The sequence below is a fragment of the Acomys russatus genome, chromosome 16, assembly GCF_903995435.1.
Source record: "Acomys russatus chromosome 16, mAcoRus1.1, whole genome shotgun sequence".
Lineage (NCBI taxonomy): Eukaryota > Metazoa > Chordata > Mammalia > Rodentia > Muridae > Acomys > Acomys russatus.
In genome coordinates this window covers 13,928,998-13,949,200 of record NC_067152.1, presented here as the reverse complement: position 1 = coordinate 13,949,200, position 20,203 = coordinate 13,928,998, and the positions used below count along the sequence as shown (strand labels likewise).

The 20,203-nt window shown below is 40.4% G+C and overlaps 1 protein-coding gene across 1 annotated transcript in view; it reads right to left on the bottom strand.

Moving 5' to 3' along the window:
- Positions 1 to 20,203, bottom strand: part of Trim37 (tripartite motif containing 37) — a 130,838-nt gene that overhangs the window by 73,060 nt on the left and 37,575 nt on the right. The window contains exons 12-16 of the mRNA XM_051158226.1: positions 19,670 to 19,746; positions 10,823 to 11,002; positions 5,529 to 5,643; positions 3,527 to 3,745; positions 2,265 to 2,401 (exon numbers count right to left, since the gene is read on the bottom strand). Coding sequence (XP_051014183.1) covers positions 2,265 to 2,401; positions 3,527 to 3,745; positions 5,529 to 5,643; positions 10,823 to 11,002; positions 19,670 to 19,746 — 728 coding nt within the window. The remainder of the gene's footprint in view (positions 1 to 2,264; positions 2,402 to 3,526; positions 3,746 to 5,528; positions 5,644 to 10,822; positions 11,003 to 19,669; positions 19,747 to 20,203) is intronic.

The window sequence follows — 20,203 nt, the reverse complement described above, 5'->3', positions numbered from 1 at the left end:
TTAGGTTTTGGTTGTTTTGTTTTGTTTTGTTTTGTTTGAGCTAGGGTTTCTCTGTGTGGCCTTGGCTGTCCTGGACTCCCTTTATAGACCAGGCTGGCCTCGAACTCACAGTGATCCGCCTGCCTCTGCCTCCCAAGTGCTGGGATTAAAGGCAGGTGCCACCACGCCCAGCTTGAATCATAAGTATGCATTTAATGTTCAACTTTAATAACATCAAAGGTAAGCTAACAACATTTAATTTTTACATGAGAAAACACTGTTGTCACTGTTGCTAGGCATGTGCGTCAGTCAGTACAGTGCTCATCTAGCATTTAGGAAGCCTAGGGTTTGATCTCTATAACCACATGGAGCCAGGTAGTATATGGCACCCAGTTGCAAGCCCAGGAAACCCAGGATGGAGGAGACAGAGACAGGAGGACCCGAAGTCTTGTCCTCAGTTACAGAGCAAGTTTCTGAGTAGCTTAGGCTATGGTGAGACCATCTAAAACATAAGAGAGGGAAGACCCACACTTTAGATAGTAGGAAAAACCAAAAACCAAACAATAACATCAACAAACCCCTGGGGGGATGGGGGAAGTCACACTTTATATCTTAATGTTTAAAGAAAAAGTCTAAATCAAGACTGAAAGTACATGCCTGTATGACCAATATTTGGGAGGTACATAGAAAATGACTGGGAATTCAAGGTCATCCTTAGCCACACAATGAGTTCCTTGAGGCTACTTAAAACCTAGCCACACACACACATACACACACCTTAATTACTATATAACTAAGGCAACTTCAGAGAACAGAGTGCTGCTTCATATTTGTTTTTTTTTTGTCAACTATAAACTACTTTAAATTAAACTAAACTAAATAAATAAACTAAAATTAAAACAAAGAAACACCTACTTTAAAAAACTATTCAAGTTGGTAGTAAGAAAGAGCATAGGGGGAGCTGGAGAGATGGCTCAGAGGTTAAGAGCACTAACTGCTCTTCCAGAGGTCCTGAGTTCAATTCCCAGTAACCACACGGTGGCTCACAACCATCTGTAATGTGATCTAATGCCCTCTTCAGTCTTTCTTTCTTTCTGAAAGAAAGATAAGAAAGAAAGAAAGAAAGAAAGAGAGAAAGAAACAAAGAGCATAGGAGCCCGGTGCGGTGGCGCATGCCTTTAATCTCAGCACTCAGGAGGCAGAGGTAGATGGATTGCTGTGAATTCGAGGCCAGCCTGGTCTACAAAGTGAGACCAGGTCAGCCAAGGCTACAAAGAAACCCTGTCTTGAAAAACAAAAACAAAAACAAAAACAAAAAAAAGAAAGAAAAAGAAAAAGAAAACCATAGGACACTTTCTCTCACCATCCAGTTATCTCAGGTTCTGAAGGAGGACAGAAAACCTAGTCTAGGTTCAGATTTAGATGTACCTCCCCTGGCCCCAAAGACATAGGCTATAAAACAATGTCAAAAAGACCTACAAGTGGCAGCCTAACCTTATCAGTCATATATCTCAGTGAGTAAAAATCATTTACTGTGCAGCCCTGAAAATCTGATTTGGGACTAGAGAAATGGCTCAGTGGTTAAAAGCACTGGCTGCTCCTTCAGAAGACCGGGGTTCAATTCCCAGCAACCACACAGCACCTCACAACTATCTGTAACTCCAATTCCAGAGGATCCAATGCCCTCACACAGACAAATGTGCAGGCAAAACACTAAGTATGAAATAAAAATAAGTTATAAGCTGGGTAGTAGTGGTGCATGCCTTTAATGCCAGCACTTGGGAGGCTGAGGTAGGTAGATCTCTAAAATCAAGGCCAGAGTGGTCTACCGAGTGAGTTCCAGGACAGCCAGAGCTAAACAGAGAAAACTTGTGCTGGAAAGCAAAACAAAAAAGAAATTATTTATCTTGAGTTGTGAATGTTTTGCCTGTTCAATGTCTGTATACCACTCATGTGCCCACAGAGGCCAGAAGGGAACATCAGATTCCCTGGGACTGCAACTACAGATGGTTGCAGGATGCCATGTGGGTGCTGGGACTTGAGCCTACGTCCTTTGGAAGAGTAGCCAGTGCTCTTAATCATTGAGACATCTCTCCTGTCCAGTAAAAATATTTTTTTGAATAAAAAAATAAAACAAGAACAAAAACTCATAGCTTAGCTTAGAAAGCCTAGTTTATATCTAGATTATATCTTTTTTTAAAGTGCTAGATATTTCCATACTTATCATAAATCAGTTATTACCATTTCTAGCCATTCCTACTTAGAAGTGTTACCGTGGGACTCACATGGTCTCCTCATCAATATCATTCTCTTCTGTGTTGCTTGTCGCTGTGGAACTAGCGGAAGAGCTGCTGCCATCGAGGTGATTCACTTCATCTTCACCAACAAGATCCAGATCCAGATCTCCATCTGAGAGCTCATGCTACAAGGCAACGACAAGATTCCTTTTCATTCCGTTGTAGAATTCTGAGTCAAGACTCTTATAATGCAGTCCAGGCTAACCTCAAACCCATGAAATTTTCTTATCTCACCTCCTACAAGCTAGAATGCTAAGCAAACACCATCACTCCTAGCTAAAACAAGATTTTTGTTCCAAACGTTTCTGCTCAGTTGGTCATCTGTCTAGGACACAAGCCGGAGCGCTATTTTCTGATCTTATGTCTACCCTCTAGGGAAATGTCACTCAACCTCACTGACGGCTACCATCTCTGATTACAGTTAGTTTTCAGTCTGAACTAGATGCTCAATGGAACTAGGAATAATTCACATATTCCAAGTCAGCTTCTATCAAGTTTCTCCTCAAAAAGTAAATCTTAAAGCAAGGCATAGCGGTGCACTGCTGTATATCAGCACTTGGGAACTTGAAAAAAGTCAGAAATCCACAATCAGTCATCTTTTATTACATAGTAGTGTGTTTGTAGCCCCCAGTGGGCTTGGGCTACAAAAACAAATCAATCACGTAAGTATCACCCCTCCCAACCCTTTTCATTCCCGTAGCTCCACATAGAACAAAATACCCCTCTCCAGCTTTCAGTTGCCTCACCTACAAGCTCCACCATTTGTTCCGCTCGGCCCATCGGAGCCTAACTGCTTCAGTCTGAGCCCTACTTTTTCCTTCCTTGGTCAACACATTTAACATCACCATCAGTCTCTCCCCATCAGGACTTCCTCATTGAAAAATAAAGCCCGAGTCTGCCATCTTAAAGTCAACAACTACAGAAAATCTACTCTGTACTCCTAACCTAAACTAAAAATAAGCAAGCAAAATCTACTTAGTGAACTCTTATACAGGCTATTATTTGACTTGGCAATAACTAACTATCTCAAATCATAAGCATTGATAAAGTACCTACTAATTACTGTGAATGAAAAAAGAAGATATTTTTAAATTGCACAATTTAAATAGTTTCTAGACGGTGCGTCACAATTTTAGAGAATAGCCTTCTATAACTAGCTTTTATAACTTCGCAATGTTATATAAATATTAAATTTAAAACTGAAGGCTATGATGCTACCATGCACATCACTGATCTTAATCTATAATTACATGATAGTCTTCGTTCTGAATCTTCTCCTCCTCATCTTCCTCTTCTTTGGGCTCTCTTACAGAAGCTGAAGTAGGCCCACCTTCCAGAAGCATGTCAGAGCATGATCCAGCCTTCTTAGTTCGTGTCTCAGAAGGATCATCATTTTGGGGACTAAGATGATTGTCTGGTGGTGACAGATCTCTTGATTTCTGAGTTCGGGACAGCTCAATGGTCAATCTCTTTTAAAATAAGAACAGTACAAATCAATATTAAGTGCAAGAGGTGTCTCAGTGGCAAAGTAAACAACGTTTATAGTTAAAGATTATATATAAACTAGGCGTAATAGCACATGTCATTAATCCCAGCACCCAGAAGGCAAAAGCCTGTCACCTACAGTCTGGTCTTCAGAGTACCCGCCCTCCCTTCAAAAAAAGGAGCATCATGTTGGAGTTGAAGAAACAGCTCTGGAGACATGCAGAAGGTGGCTCCTACGGATAAGTGGGCCTTGTCTCTCCTGCATGATTCAGCACTGCAATGCACACTCAAGGAGATATGCAGGGCCAAAAACATGCTTGTGCACATGGATCTCCAGAAGGCTAAAGAATTGTCACCTACTGATACTGACACTTGAGTGGGAGCTGGGCAAGATGTTAAGTACCTTTACCCCAACACTTAGGAGACAGAGACAGGTGGATCTCTGTAAGTCTGAGGCCAGCCTGATCTATATATAGAGTTCCAGGGCTATACACTAAGACCCTGTCTTAAAACACTGGGGGAAAAAAAGTAGATCCAAATGTTGCTGAAAATAGTTTTTAAAAACCATTTCTTTGGAAAGGAAAGATGGCTCAAGGGTTAAGAGCACTGGCTGCTTTTCCAAAGGTCCTGAGTTCAATTCCAAGCACCCATATGGGGGTTCACAACCATGTTTAATGGAATGTGATGTCCCCTTCTGCCATGCAGGCATACATACAAATAAGAGCACTCATATGGATACACAGAAAGTCTTTAGAAAAGAAATAAAACCATTTCTTTAATTCTCCCATTTTCTCCTGTCATGTTTCGGAGGTATATCTACGATAAAGGTAAACAGCCTTTCGCACATCCAGTCTAAGCTACACATGTAGTTCACAAACTGTACAGAGAATACAGGCAGAACTTTTATCTGCTTTGATGGTGCCGAGGACCAGGACTTTAAGCATGAGGTAAACACTAATTACTGAGCTACATGTCCAGCACCATTCGTATTTTTGTGTTTCATTTACTACCCTTTCATAATTCAGACCTCCCACTCCATCCAATGTCCATATGGAGGGGCTGGAAGATGCCTTGATGCATAAGAGCACTGCCACCAAGACTGACTACCTGAGTGCAATCCCTAAGTCCACAGACTGGAAGAATCAAATTTCCAGAAGTTGTTCTCTGACTTCCAAAAGTACACATATGCATATACACATACATACACAAATAATATAAACCAATTCAAATTTCACATGAAGGAAAGAATTCCTTACATAATTTTACTATTACAAAGCAAAATTTATGGACAGTAATTTATTATACTGATCATTCTATAACAAGAATTCAAAATGTGGCAACTTTCAATTATTCTACTGTTCTTTTTTTTTTTTTTTTTTCAATTATTCTACTTTTCGATCTTTAAGCCCGTGATAGCTTATAGAAGACAATTTAGTAACTGAAGGAAACAAAATGTTTATATCAAACCAGGGTGGCATTGCACAAGACAACTTTGCATAATAGAAATTTTAAATAACTATAGTGTTTAACACAAGCCCCTGAAATGAACTTACTACAACTAAGAAATAGTATCACTGATTTTAATTAAATTGAGCTAATGTGGCTATGAAATTAAGTAGTGCAAAATCTACAGGCTCAAAGGGTAGAGAAAAGAACTGTCAAACATTTACCACAATACTAAAATGGATAGCCAAACTCAAATTCAAAAAGCAACATGCCAAAAGGATAATAAGCTCAACTAAATGAGAACGGACATAATTGCCTTACCTCTTTAAGATTGTTTATTTGTTGAATATAACCAGTCTGTGCGGTTTCCAACTGAGTAATGTACCAGTGCTGATCCCGGCATTTTTGAAAAAAAGTTGGTGAACGTACCTGAAACCTTAAAGAATAGTCCCATGTGAAGAATAACCCAAACAGTGAATCAGTGCATTATATATAAATTCTACAGGTCCCATTTGATTAAGAATCACATCAGCTAAGCCTACACAGAGTAACCGGCCCAAAAACAGACAAAAAATACAAGTTGAAATGAATTCTGAGTCTCTGTTACCCACTATCCACACATGCACTCATGCATCATGACAGCATATGGCTCTAAGCATCAGCTGTCTAAATTGAATCTATCCTTTTTCTTTTTTTTTCCTTTTATGTACTTGAATGTTTTGTCTGCTTGTGTATGTCTGTGCGCCACATGCTTGCCTGGTGCTTGCAGAGGTCAGAAGAGGGTGTTATGTCACTTAACACAGGAGTTAGAGATGGTTGTGAACTGCCCCGTGGATGCTAGAAATCAAGATGGGTCCTCCAGAAAAACAGCCAGTCCTCTAAACTACTGAGCCATCTATCAAGCCCCAAAACTACATTTTTCTAAAGATAACATAGTATGTCGGGATTAAGCTGCTGAGCTAAAGAAATGGCTCAGAGGTTAAGACTGCCTGCTCTTCCAGAGGTCTTGAGTTCAATTACCAGCAGCCACATGGTGGCTCACAACCATCTATAATGTGATCTGATGCCCTCTTCTGGCATGCAGATGTACATGCAGGCAGAGCATTGTATACATAATAAAAACTTTTTAAAAAATTAAGCTGCCAAATTAACCCATAAACCACAGATATTATAATAAATAGTTCAAATATGATCTCAAGATGGAAAAAAAGAATCATAACTATACAGGAATAATTAGGAAAACATTTTCCTATCCTTTGCCTAGATTAAGCTCCAGGAAAATATACGGGCTGGGTTTCCCCCCATCTCAGCTCTTAATCTCATTTCGATTTGTTTGTTTTGTTTTTCGAGACAGGGTTTCTCTGTGTAGCTTTGACTGTCCTGGACTCACTTTGAAGACCAGGCTGGACTCGAACTCACAGTGATCCACCTGCCTGTGCCCCCCAAGTGCTGAGATTAAAGGTGTGTGCTACCACGCTCGACTTCTATTTAAATTTTTTAAACCTCCTTTTTCTTTTGTTTTTGCTTTGAGGCAGAATCTCACTCAGTTGAGTTGAGACTGGTCTGAAACACAGTGCTTCTTCTACCTTAGACTCTCTAGTCCTAGCACTCAGCTGTGAGCCTCCACTCAAGATTCCTCATATTTCCTACCGTTTGGGAAATTCAAATAACCAAAATTGCTTCATTAGCCATAAGAGAGTTGTATGCTTCCAATAAATTATATCTTCACCTTCTCCAGATAGCCTATAATCAAAACTAACCATATCAACAAAATGGCAAAGAAAAAGTATTTATACTAAGTCCTATTAACAGGCAAATGAGTCCTTAAAGTACCTGGCCATTCATACTTTTTTAAAACCTTCTTAATAAGCTGGAAGGTGGTGGTGCATGCCTTTAATTCCAGCAATGAGAGGCAGAGGCAGGCAGATCTTAGGGTGTGGAGGCCAGCCTAGCCGACAAAGTGAGTTCCAAGACAGCCAAGGCTACACAGAGAAATGTTGTCTCAAAGGAAAGAAAAAACAAAAACAAAAACCTGGTCTACATTTATTGAAAACACACCTCTTTCTTACAGTCAAACATGACTCCACTTAGTGAAACGCACATGTAGCACATGCATAACATCACAAGGCAAGAAGACTTCACTTCTCTCACGCCTTTCCGACCCTCCACTGGGGCCATGCCTTTGAAGAGGACATTACCACCACACTTTTCCAAACTGAGGCCACGAGGTTTGCCTCATCAAACACTTCTACCCTAATGTGGTGCTTTACTACAAGCACACACTCAGCGCAATGGGGCTAATCCACCATGACTGAAACCTCTAAAATTGTAAGCAAGATTCTTTGCAAATTAATTATCCCAGGTACTTGTTATAGAACAGAAAACTAACAAGCAAAAAAGAACTTGAAGAGAGATGGGATGGTTACAATCCATTATTGTTGGAAAATGAAGGTAAAATTTTTAAGCAAATAATCATATTGAATTCAAAAGCAGACAGAAAAGCTGCATGCATGCCTGTGCTCACTTTCCTTTCCCCTTTATACAGCCCAGAGCACAAACCCAGAGAACGGTGTTGCCCAGAATTGACAGGTCTTCCCAATTCAACTAACATAATCAAGATAATCCCCATGGACACACCCACAGGCTAACCCAATCTACAGAGGCTCCAGGTGAGACTCCCTGCCTAGGCCATCTAACACTGAGTGGACAAAACCAACCATCAAGTAGAAATAATTCAGTTTCATCTAAGATTTTACACCTAATGAAAGAAAATACTCTAATAGTTAACTGCAGCCGTATCTAATTCTAGCCAAAGATGCTCATGTATGACAGGGCAAAACTTAACCCTGAGTCACTATTTTAAGTGCAGACTGCCTGGTAAGTATTCACGGGAAAACATAAAAGCTGTCCAAGTTTTTTGGTTTGGTTTTTTGACTGATGGAACAAACACCTAGTCATTCCTGCATGTTAGTTTTTATACTATTTGTGCTGTACCATTAAGATAAAAATAGGAGGAAATTTTTCCTGTTTTTCTTTTAAAGAACAAATAAACATATAAACTGATCAAATTTAATTATGTATTTATTTAGAGTTACAGAAAAGCACGTGTGGTGTTGCACATGTGAGTTCAAGGGAAGCTTGGTCTAGAGCGGGCCAAGGCTAGAAGGATGGCCAGGGCTACACAGAGAACCCTGTCTCAAAAAACAAAAGAGAGGTACAGAAAAGTCTTAACTTTCTATTAAATATGTAATATGTAAAAATTATGTCAAAATCTTGAAGAAAATGAACAAAAAGTGAAAAGGAGCTAATTAGGAAGAGATTAGCAGGAAGATGGTTCAAAATATGGTAAGAAGGATAAATGTGATCTAAACTGTAATACATTAAACATAATGTCATAATGAAACAGTTATTGTATAACTGATATATACTAATAAAAACATAAAGGAGAAAACATAGCTGTCATTTTGGCTACTTTGTGGTCCTTTTTCTCTCTTCCTTCTCAACCTCTAACACTAAGTACGAAAGAGAAAAGGACAGAAGGGAAATGAGGTGACATCATCACTAAACTACTTTCCCGCTGATTAGGGGAGTTGACTTCCATGGGGTAAGATCTGACCTTCGCCCATCAGGATATCTAGCTTCCTCTCGTTTCTTTGTGCGGGACTACTTGACAAACAGCATCCAACCACAAACCAGACAACAACAGCAACTCCATCTCTTGGGGCCCTAGCATGCCTATGTGTGTACACGTGTGTGTACGTGTACACACACACACACACACACACACACACACACACCCTCTGAAAATTTCTCAGAATTTCAACCATCACACACTCACAGAACCTCTGCAGCAGACAAAACTACACCCCTGGTAGAGCACAAGGTAAATGATATATATCCCCACACCTGGAATTAAAATGAAAACATATTCCCATAATGGTTTTTGAGACAGGATTTTTTTTAAAGATTTATTTATTATGTATACAGTGCTCTGCCTGCATGTATACCTGTAGGTCAGAAGAGGGCATCAGATCTCATTACAGATGGTTGTGAGCCACCATGTGGTTGCTGGGAATTGATCTCAGGACCTCTGGAAGAGAAGTCAGTGCTCTTAACCTCTGAGCCATCTCTATAGCCCCTTGAGACAGGATTTCTCTGTGTAACAAGAGCCCTGGCTGTCCTGGACTCACTTTGTAGACTAGGCTGGCCTTGAAATCACAGAGATCCACCTGCCTCTGCCCCGAGTGGTGGGATCAAAGGCATGCACCACCACACCCAACTTATTTCTGTGTTTTTTTAAAGAAACCAACAACACAAAATTCTCACTACAGGAAAATATGTCACTTTGGTAAACTGATGTTTGAACTGTGACTGTAACATGAAATGCCAACAAAGTATTTTCTTTAGTGAGTTAGAAAAATAAGACTATTAACTCATAAGAAAAAAAGTGAGACCAGGTGGTGGTGGCCCACACCTTTAAAATCCCAGCACTTGGGAGGCAGAGGCAGGTGGATCTTCTCAAGTTCAAGACCAGCCTGGACTACAGAGCAAGTTCCAGGACAGGACAGCCAAAGCTGTTACTCAGAGAAACCTTGTCTCAAAAAAAAAAAAAGAAAAAAAAAGAAAGAAAGAAAGAAGTGAGTTTTCTTTCTTTCTTTTTTTTTTTTTTCTTGCTCCTTCCTCCCTGCTCTACCTCTTCCTGTGTTTTGCTTTTTTTTTTTTTTTTTTTTTTGACACAGCGTATCAGTAATCCTGGCAAATATTGAATTCCCTAGGCAGGCAAGCATGACCTTAAACTCGTGATCCTCTGACCTCTGCCACCTAAGTGCTGGGTTTACAAGTATGGACCATCACACCTGGCAATTTTCATTTTTGTTCCTATGCTTGTAACATGATTTTATCAGAAACTAAAACATGTTCTGTAAAATGTCCGTCACTGAAATATTACATTGTCAAATAGAGGAAAAAGAAAAAAGAAAAAAGAAAAAAGAAAAAAAAAAAAAAAGGAAGCAAACTACTTAATGCTCTCATTATTCTTAGATACCCTGAGTATTTAGATTTAGGCTGCATGTTCTAAGTACAGGCTGAAGGCAATTTAATCAGTATTCTTGTTAGCATAGCATCACTAACTGATTGCTGCTGCTGCTGCTTCCTCCTCCTTCTCCTCCGTTTTGTTTGGTTTGGTTCTTTGGTTTGTTTGTTTGTTTGTTTTTTGAGACAGGGTCTCTCTGTCTCTCTGTGTAGTCCTGGGTGTTCTAGAACTCACTCTGTAGGTCTTACACTCAAATTTTCAGACTTTGGAGTACCCTGGATTTTTAGTTAGATATGCTCAACCTGTAAACCACCTTTTAAAAATATATTATTTATTTTTTGAGACAAAGTCTCTTGTAACCTAGACTGGCTTCAAACATGTTATGTAGCCTAGACTGGTCTTTTCTGGCTCTAATCTCATTTTCTCACTTTTACTATTCATCTAACTGCACGGACCTCCTGAAATATAAGTTATGGTTTGTGAGAATTCCAATATTTATGTTTCTTAAATAAAACTCTGAAATAAAGTTCTGATGGTATTATTTCCCCAAATGTAAGTCACAATATCAAACCTCTCAAACTACCTTAAAATCACGGTGTCATTTTGTCGGTTCAAGTATCCTTCATTTGCAAGTAAGTCCAAACGGAAAAATCTATTATAGCCCCAGCACTCTCCAACTTCAAAATCAGATGCAAATTCTCGAATGATATTTTTGGTAGGATCATTGCAGGACTGATGAACCATTTCTACACGATATTCATACCTGAAATACAGAAACCATTAGTACGATTAGCAAAGTAAGAATAATTATATGAAAATAAACATACCACTCCAGCTTTCCTCTCAAAAGCCGTATCATTACCAAAACAGACGTATTTCAAACGGACCACTGCCTTAGTCAGAGTCATTATTGCTGAGAAGAAACACCATGACCAAAGCAGCTTGGGGTGGCGGGCGGGGTCCTTTGACTTACACTTCCACATCACAGTATGTCACTGAAGGAGGTCAGAAGAGGAACTCAAGTACAGCAGGAACCTGGAAGCAGGAGCGGATTCAGAGGCCCCAGAGGGGTGCTGCTTACTGGCTTGTTCATCATGGCTTGCTCAGCCTTCTTTCTTATGGAACCCAAAAAATCACCAGCCCAGAGATGACACAACCCACAATGGGCTGGGCCATCCCCCATGAATCACTAATTAATGATCTACAAGTTTGCCTGCAGCCTAATCTTATAAAGTCATTTGTTTGGGGGTGAGGGTGGGGGGTAGGGGGCTTGGGGGGAGTGTTCAGGACAGTTTCTCTGTGTAACAGCCCTGGCTGTTCTGGAGCTCACTCTGTAAACCAGGCTAACCTGGAATTCAGAGATCCACTTACCTCTGCCTCACAAGTGATGGGACAAAAGGCATGTGCCACCACTTCACCACTAAAGCTATTTTCTTAAGGTTCCCTCTTCTCAAATGACTTTACTCTGTATCAAGTTGACATAAAACTATTCAGTACAACGGACCTTTTGTCAACTAGACATCACTGTTAAGCAACAGCCTTCCTTCCCATTCTTGTTCATCCCTAAGATCACACATCCATTTCAATAACACATTTTACAAACTTAAAAGTCCCACAACTTTACAAATTCACTTTAAAATCCAGCATCTTTAAAAAGAGCCAGCCGGGCAGTGGTGGCGCAGGCCTTTAATCCCAGCACTTGGGAGGCAGAGGCAGGTGGATCACTGTGAGTTCGAGGCCAGCCTGGTCTACAAAGCCAAGTCCAGGACAGTCAAGGCTACACAGAGAAACTCTGTCTTGAAAACAAAACAAAAACAAAAATTCAAAGTCTCTTAGCTGTGGGCTCCTGCAAGACGGGGAGAAAAAACAAAACAAAAAAGAGAAAGAAAGGAAGGAAGGAAACAAAGAAAGAAAAACTATTTTCTTACTTCAAAAGGAAAGAACCAGACACAGTTTGAACAAAGGAAAACCAAACTCCCAACAATGTAAATAATGCAATGTGCAATGCCTGGGATCCACTCATGATCTTCTGGGCTCTTGAAAGAGCCTGGGTCATGCTTTTGGCTCTGCCCTCTGGGGCACATTTGTCTTCTAAGCTCCAGCAGGCTCCACTTCATTGCTGCTGCTGTTCTTGGTGATCACTCCATGGTACTGACATCTCCAAGGCACTGGGGTTTTAGCTGCACTTTCACCAATAGTCTCTCACTGGCTCTCCTCATGGTGTCAAGCCTTCACTTCTTTGCGTGGCCTCCTCAGTCCTGGGCCTTCACCAATGGCCTCTCACAGTGCCAGGCCTCAGCTGCTCTCCATAACCCCTTCATGTCTTCAAAACCAGTACCATCTGGGTGACTATTACTTACCAGGTCTGGCTGCCAGCTGAGGAACAACCTCAGCTGCCTCTGGAACTGGTTCTGTGGTGACTCTCAGAATGGCTTCCCAGAAGATTTCATCTCAATGATGCTGGTCTCTTCTTAATCACTGCTAACTCCTCAGTTCCAGCTGACAAGTACCAATTGTCCCAGTTTAAAAAAAAGACTTTAGTGGTTCTGGTCTTTCTCTTTTTTATTTTTTATTGGGGAAAGGAGGTGGGGGGGGGTTCTTCTTGTCTTTTTAATCAAAGCTAATTCTTCATCTCCAGCTGATCAGAAACCACATAGTCTTCACACAAATGGCCTGACAGAGTCTTTGCTTCTCTCTGAAACTTCACAAGACAGGTTTCCATCTGCACTGCAGTCAACATTGTTATGTTCAAAGCTCTGAGAGAACAACCCATTGAGCTCTCAATACTCAATGGCTCTTCTACTCAATGTTACAAAGTCCTTCCAAGTCCACCCCAAAACATGGTCAGATCTGTCACATCAATACCCCACTATCCTGGTACCAACTCGTTAGTTAAGGTTACTATGAGACACCATGACAAACAGAACTTGGGGAGGAAACGGTTTATTTCCTGTTCATCACTGAAGGCAGTCAAGGGAAACCGCCCAACTCAGCCAGATATGGTGGTCCACACCTACAATCTCAGCACTTAGGAAGTGAGGACACATTATCATAAATTTAAGGGCATCCTTGTCTATATCAAGTTTAACACAGCCTGGGTATGAGTCCCTTGCTTTAAAACAACAAAAGACAAGGAAAAGGGAAGATAGGGAGGAATTTTCTTCCCTAAAAAAAGTTACTCAGTGTCCTAGTTAGGGTTCCTATTGCTGTGATGAAACAGCATGACCAAAAACAAGTTGGGGAGGAAAGGGTTATTTGTTTTACACTTCCACATTGTTGTCCATCATTGAAGGAAGTCAGGACAGGAACTCAAGCAGGGCTGAAATCTGGAGGCCATAGAGGAGTGCCGCTTACTGGCTTGCTCGGCCTGCTTTCTTACAGAACCCGGAACTACCAGCCCAGGAATGGCACCACCCACAATAGGCTAGGCCCTCCTCCATCAATCACTAATTAAGTAATTGCCCTACAGGTTTGCCTACAGCCCAATCTTAGAGAGCCATTTTCTCCCTCTGCTCTAGTAATTCTAGCTTGTGTCAGCTTGACATAAAACTAGCTAGCACACTCAATAAATGCTATTTAAAAACAAATCCCAAAATGTCTCATATAGAAATTTTCACTTAAATATCACACCTTGAGGAAGAGATTATGGCTTGAAAAAAAATATATGATGTGTTTCTGCGGCCCCTAGGTGATACTCAGACTTACTAAACTGCTACAGTAATTCTCATTTTCAGTCTATGATTGAGCAGCTAGCCTACTCCACTGTTAAACTTTGAGCTGCAAAACTGAATGGCATTTCAACATTTACTGAAAGAGGGTTCTGAACCCACTATGTTTCCTGAAACGCAAAGAGAATTAACAAACTCTACTTATCAGAAGACTCACATGAAAGTATTGAGGCAAGGTCCAACACACACACACACACACACACACACACACACACACACACACACACACACACACACACACACACACACACACACATCTTCCCCCCCTTCCCTCCCTCTAATGTTTTCTGAGCATTGTACCATGAACGTCATGACATGACCAATGATAAGGTATTAGCCTTTCTAAACAATGTGAACTTCAAATTCCTGCAGTGGGGCTGGAGGTGGAGTGTAGTAATACAGCTCTAAATCGTAGACTTGGTTTCTAGTTCAAAATAAATTAATGGAAAAATAAAAAATAAATGAATGGATTAGAAATCCTGACATCTGTTTCATCAGTAAAAGCATCATAAAAGCATTAGCTGGATCCAGTGCCAAAGAAAACAAAACTGTTAAAAACAGAAAAAACAATCAAAGACAAAAATAAAAACCCTCCTTAGGACTTAATTGCAAAATTTTTTAATTCCAGATTCTAAGACACAAAACATAAATTTTCCAAGAGCAAGAAGTAAGAGGCAGAGCCAGCCCAAGGAGTGTTATGTCTTTAACCGCAGTACTGGGAATGGAACCCAAGTTCAGCCAGACTAGGTAAGCACTCTACCACTGAGCTAAGCCCCCAGCCCCATATATTAGCTCTTGTGATACAGGTAACTTCAATGTCTCAAGTTACACAGATGTAGAAAATAACTATGACTAAAAACCAGTGAACAGGCCAGGCTATTCTATAACGTTGTTTGGACCTTACTGGAGGTAAAGATACTCAAGGCAGCATTTCCTGGGTGTGTATGTGACCATCGTGTATATATGCATGGCAGTTACAGGACAGTTCGTTGAAGTCAGTCATTAAGTGTACCCATTTAGCACTCAAACATGCTGGCATTTTCAAAGTACCTGTGATTAATAACTTAAATAGCTCCATTTTGATTAAATAACACGTTCCGAATTACTTTTTAATTCATTAAGACATGTTTTATAGCTCTCAACATCGTCTATCTTGGGAAAGGTATGGTGTTAAACTAATCAGTGCTGTGCATTTGCTGAAAGGAACACTATACATGCCGGTCAGTTTGGCAGATGGTTGTATTAGTTACTTTCATCATCACTGTGACAAGCATCCCTGACAGAACTCAGAAGTAAATATTGATTTTGATTCATCTTCAGTTCAAGGCTGACTGGCAGGAATGTGCACAGCTGCTGGTTACTTCTCGGCAACAGAAAACACTTTCCACAAAAAGATTCTTTCAACATAAATATGAACATGCACTCAGCTTTTGGCTGTTATCTTAGCATTATCACACATTTATTACTACATATAAACCCAAACATTGTATTATTATAAAGGAATCAACAAAGTATATAGTACCTAGTATTCAAATCAATAGATATTCCAATAGACCAACCACCAATGAAAACCCCTCAAGAAATGAGAAGCAGGATTATTTTATTGTTGCTAAAAATCCGTATTCTCACCGGGCAGTGATGGCACATGCCTTTAATCTCAGCACCCGGGAAGCAGAGGCAGGTGGATTTCTGTGAGTTCAAGGCCAGCCTGGTCTACAAAGCAAGTCTAGGAAAGCCAAGGCTACACAGAAAAACCCTGTCTTGAAAAACCAAAAAAAAAAAAAATCCATTATTCTCGGGGCTAGTGAGATAGCTCAGAGGTTAAGAGCACTGGCTGCACTTCCAAAGGTCCTGAGTTCAATTCCCAGCAACCACATGGTAGCTCACAACCATCTATAATGAGATCTGGTGCCCTCTTGTAGCCTGAAGGCAGAACACTGTAAGCATAATAAATAAATGTTAAGGCAGAGGCAGGCGAATCTCTCTGAGTTCGAGGCCAGCCTGGTCTACAAAGCAAGTCCAGGACAGCCAAGGCTACACAGAAAAACCCTGACTAGAAAAACAAACAAACAAAACCCCCACAATATTCTCTTAATGTTAGCAATTTTTCAATTTACTCATAAAATTTCCAAGTCTATTTGGAGGGTATTTTTCTTGTTATCACAGCTTCACAAAATCTAAGTATGATGTTCTCTGGTACTTGGTGTTTCATATGCTTATAGTTCATCAAGCTTCCTGGGTTTGTTCATTTAAAGTTTCTAACAAATTGGAAAAAAAAAAATTCTTCTTATTCGAAAAGTTTTTTTCTAGCCAACTCCAAATTCAAGGTCTTAATTGAGTCCCTGAGGAGGAACTGAAGGAAATCTATAGTTTGCTGTTCAACACTACTCTACCATTTTCTGAATTGTTTTGTATTATACTATTTTGGCTAATATTTCCTCAAAGTAATTATTTCCTTTCCAACTCTGAATCTATCAGGAAACCTATCTAGTCTACTGTCTACATCAAGCAATTTAATCCATGCCTCGGCTATCAAGAAGGCTCAAAGGGTAGAGGTGCGTGTGTGAAAACTTGACAGCAGAGTTTGCTTACCAGATCGCACAAAGTGCCAGGAGAGAGCCATCAGCTGAGCGCTATTCTCTGATCAAACACTCTAAATACAAAGTTATAAAACTTTCATGTCTCTAACTGACAGTTCATGCCAAGCAAGCTTATTAAAACAAACAGCCAGGCGTGGTGGCGCATGCTTTTAATACCAGCACTTGGGAGGCAGAGGCAGGTGGATTACTGTGAGTTCAAGGCCAGCCTGGTCTACAGACTGAGTTCCAGGACAGCCAAGGCTTCACAGAGAAACTCTGTCTTGAAAACCGCATCCCCCCCCCCCCCCAAAAATAGACAACAGCATCAGCTGGGTGTGGAGGCATACACCTTTAATGCCAGCACGTGGAAACTGGTGGGCATATCTCTGTGAGTTTGAAGGCAACATGATCTACATAAGGAAGTTCTAGGACATCCAGGGCTGTGTAGAGAGGCCCTGTATCAAAACCAACAAGTACACTGGGGGAAAATAGGATAGATTCAGTGAGGCAAAAATCAGCCAGAAGCTATTCAAACAATGTTACACAAAAGAAACAAAGGATATCTAAAGTGTGTCACAGACCTTGGGGCTGATAACTCTAGTCTCTACAGAGGGAAGTCAAGAGTCCCCGAAACTGAAACATTTCAGGCTTTGGGCACAGAAGGAGCATTCACTGTGTTCTTTCAGTGCCTCTGAAAAGCCTTGGATTGGCCTGGCTCCCAACAAAATACAGTTTTGTCTTAATGGCTTGATGTCATTCTCTTGTAATTCTAGGATCTAAATTAGTTGCTAATTTCAACTTCATTTATTCTACTTTCTTCATTCGATAGGTTTTTTTCTCTCTTTTAGTTTATCTGACATTGTATATCTTACTTTAACAGATTCCTTTATAATTGTATCCACTGTCCTAATTCCAGGATGCAGTTAATAGCTGGAATTCTCTTTTTAATTCTTATGGGTCCTGTTTTCACCTGTTAGGTGGGCCCAGCACAGCATTCAGCTCAGATCTTGCTGCTCCTCAGTGCTACACAAAAGCCTACAGAGGCCAGAGGAGGGCACCAGGAATGCACATGACACACACAACACACAGGTAAAACACTCACACACACGAAGTGAAAAAGAAAAAGAAAAAAGCTGGGCAGTGGTGGTGTAGATTTAATCCCAGCACTTGGGAGACAGCAGCAGGCAGAGCTCTCTACAGAGTGAGTTCTAGGATACCCAGGGCTGTCACACAGAGAAACCTGCTTTGAAAAGGAAGAAAAGGCTGGCTTAATCCCAGCACTCAGGAGATAAAGCCAGCCTGGTCTACATAGCAAACTCCAAACCAGCTAAGAATAAGAGCTTGTCTCAAAAAAAAAAAAAAAAAAAAAAAAAAAACACAATTTAACCCATTATGTATTACCTAATATAAGTAATATATGGTAGTAAAAACATTAAGGCCAAAATGCCTCCTAACAATAAACACACACAGATTTAAGAAATAAAAACATATTACTATTAGCTTAGTTTTGTAAGTCACAGAAAACATACTATCCTATGAAGGCACTTTAAAAAATTATACCTTCTGCCGGGCATGGTGGCACATGCCTTTGATCCCAGCACTCGGGAGGCAGAGGCAGGTGGATTGCTGTGAGTTCAAGGCCAGCCTGGTCTACAAAGTGCATCTAGGACAGCTAAGGCTAACACAGAGAGACCCTGTCTCAAAAAACCAAAAAAAAAAAAAAAAAAAAAAAAAAAAAAAATCAAAGCAAGCAAGAAAAAAAAATTATACCTTCTAAATCCCTAAACAAAATACAAGCTGGTGGCTGTCAGAGGCTACTGGACATGGGTGTCTGGTGTGTGCAGATGTGCTGACCTACATGTGTAAGAGGACAAGCTGAGGTTTTCCTGCAGCACTGTCCATTTTTTGAGACAAGATTTCTTGTTGCCCTAAAACACAAATTAGGCTAAGGTGTCTACCCAGGGTCCCTAGAGAATCTTCCTATGCCTGCTGCTCTGAGACTGAGGATTTAGGCATGTGCCATCAAGTCCAGCTTTCTTACAAAGGTTCTAGGGAGCAAGCTCAGTAAGTACTTTATTAGCTGAGCTGTCTCTCCAACCCCAAAGGGCATTTTTATGAGGTAATGATAATCTTCTGAAATTGGGTGTCAATGATAGTTACAGTTGTAGAACCCCATGAATTAATTTAAAAACCACTGAACTGTGCATTTTTAAAATAGCTCTCAGACAATTTTATTAGTGTTTAAAAAGAAAAGCCAAGAGCAGGCAAGCTGTACATCTTAGAAACACCCAAGAGCAGGCAAGCTGTAAATCTTAGCAACTATCTGGAGAAGGAGAATGACGAAGGAAAAAAGAAAAAGCCATGTTGTTTGAAGTTAAGGAGGCTTAAGTCAGTCACCTGGAGATAGGCAACGACATGTGCAGAGCAGCCATTAGAGAAAGTATAAGGTGAAGCCTGATGAATCTGAGGAAATATGCTTAGGTCAGAGATAAAAAAGAAGTTAGGCTTTTCCTTTTTTGTTGTTTTTGTTTTTCCAGACAGGGTCTCTCTGTGTAGCCCTGGCTGTCCTGGACTCGCTTTGTAGACCAGGCTGGCCTCGAACTCACAGCAATCCACCTGCCTCTGCCTCCCGAGTGCTGGGATTAAAGGCATGCACCACTACGCCTGGCAAAAAGTTAGGCTTTTCTAAGTAATACAGAAAAGTGAGAAAACTTACTGAATTGTACAACATTAACAGATAGGTTTTATGGTACCTGAATTATATCTAATTTGTTTTTTAAAATTCTCAACTAAATGTATTCAAACTTTGTGAAGCCAAACTAAAATTGTGATCACTGAGGGAGGGCCCAGACCACTATGGGAGGTGCCATCCCTGGGCTGGTGGTCCTAGGTTCTATAAGAAAGCAGGCTGAGCAAGCCATAAGGAGCAATCCAGTAAGTAGCACCCTCCATGGCCTCTGCACCAGCCTCTAGGCTCCTGGTCTACTTGAGTTCCTATCCGGACTTCCTTTAATGATGAACAGAGATACAGAAGTGTAAGCTGAATAACCCTTTCCACCCCAACTTGCTTTTTGGTCATGAACCACATAAATTTGTACTGAAATAGTTAATTAGATCACTTACTTGGAAGTTTCAGGTAAGCCAGCCGATAGTTCCAAAAATACAGATAAATAATAGCCACGTACAACTCCATTTCCATCCTTAAGAAAGAAAGAAAAATGGGAGGGAAGGAAGGAGGGAGGAAAGAAAGAAGAAAGGTTATGCAAAATGAATTACAGATAAATTCAACATAAAAATGTTACGCAACAATGAAGCCAACAGAGTACAGGCTAACATTTGTGACAAGTGTGCCTAAGCTTAAAAACCGGTAAGAAATCTTAAAATCTCAGATTTTAGTCCATAACAATTTTAAACTCTTATACATTAAAAGAGTAGAAATATACACATTAATAAATTAAGAAAACTATCAAAAACTATAAAAACAGTTAGCATTTTAACATATATAGACATCTTACAAATCAGTCCTGAGAAAAGCTCAATGAAAAAAGACAAATGACTACTTATTTTCACTAGAAGCGAGTGAAACTGGGTCACAGCCATCACAATGAGGACCTTATGATGATCAGGTGCGTGCTCTGTTCCCCAGCTGCACTCCCA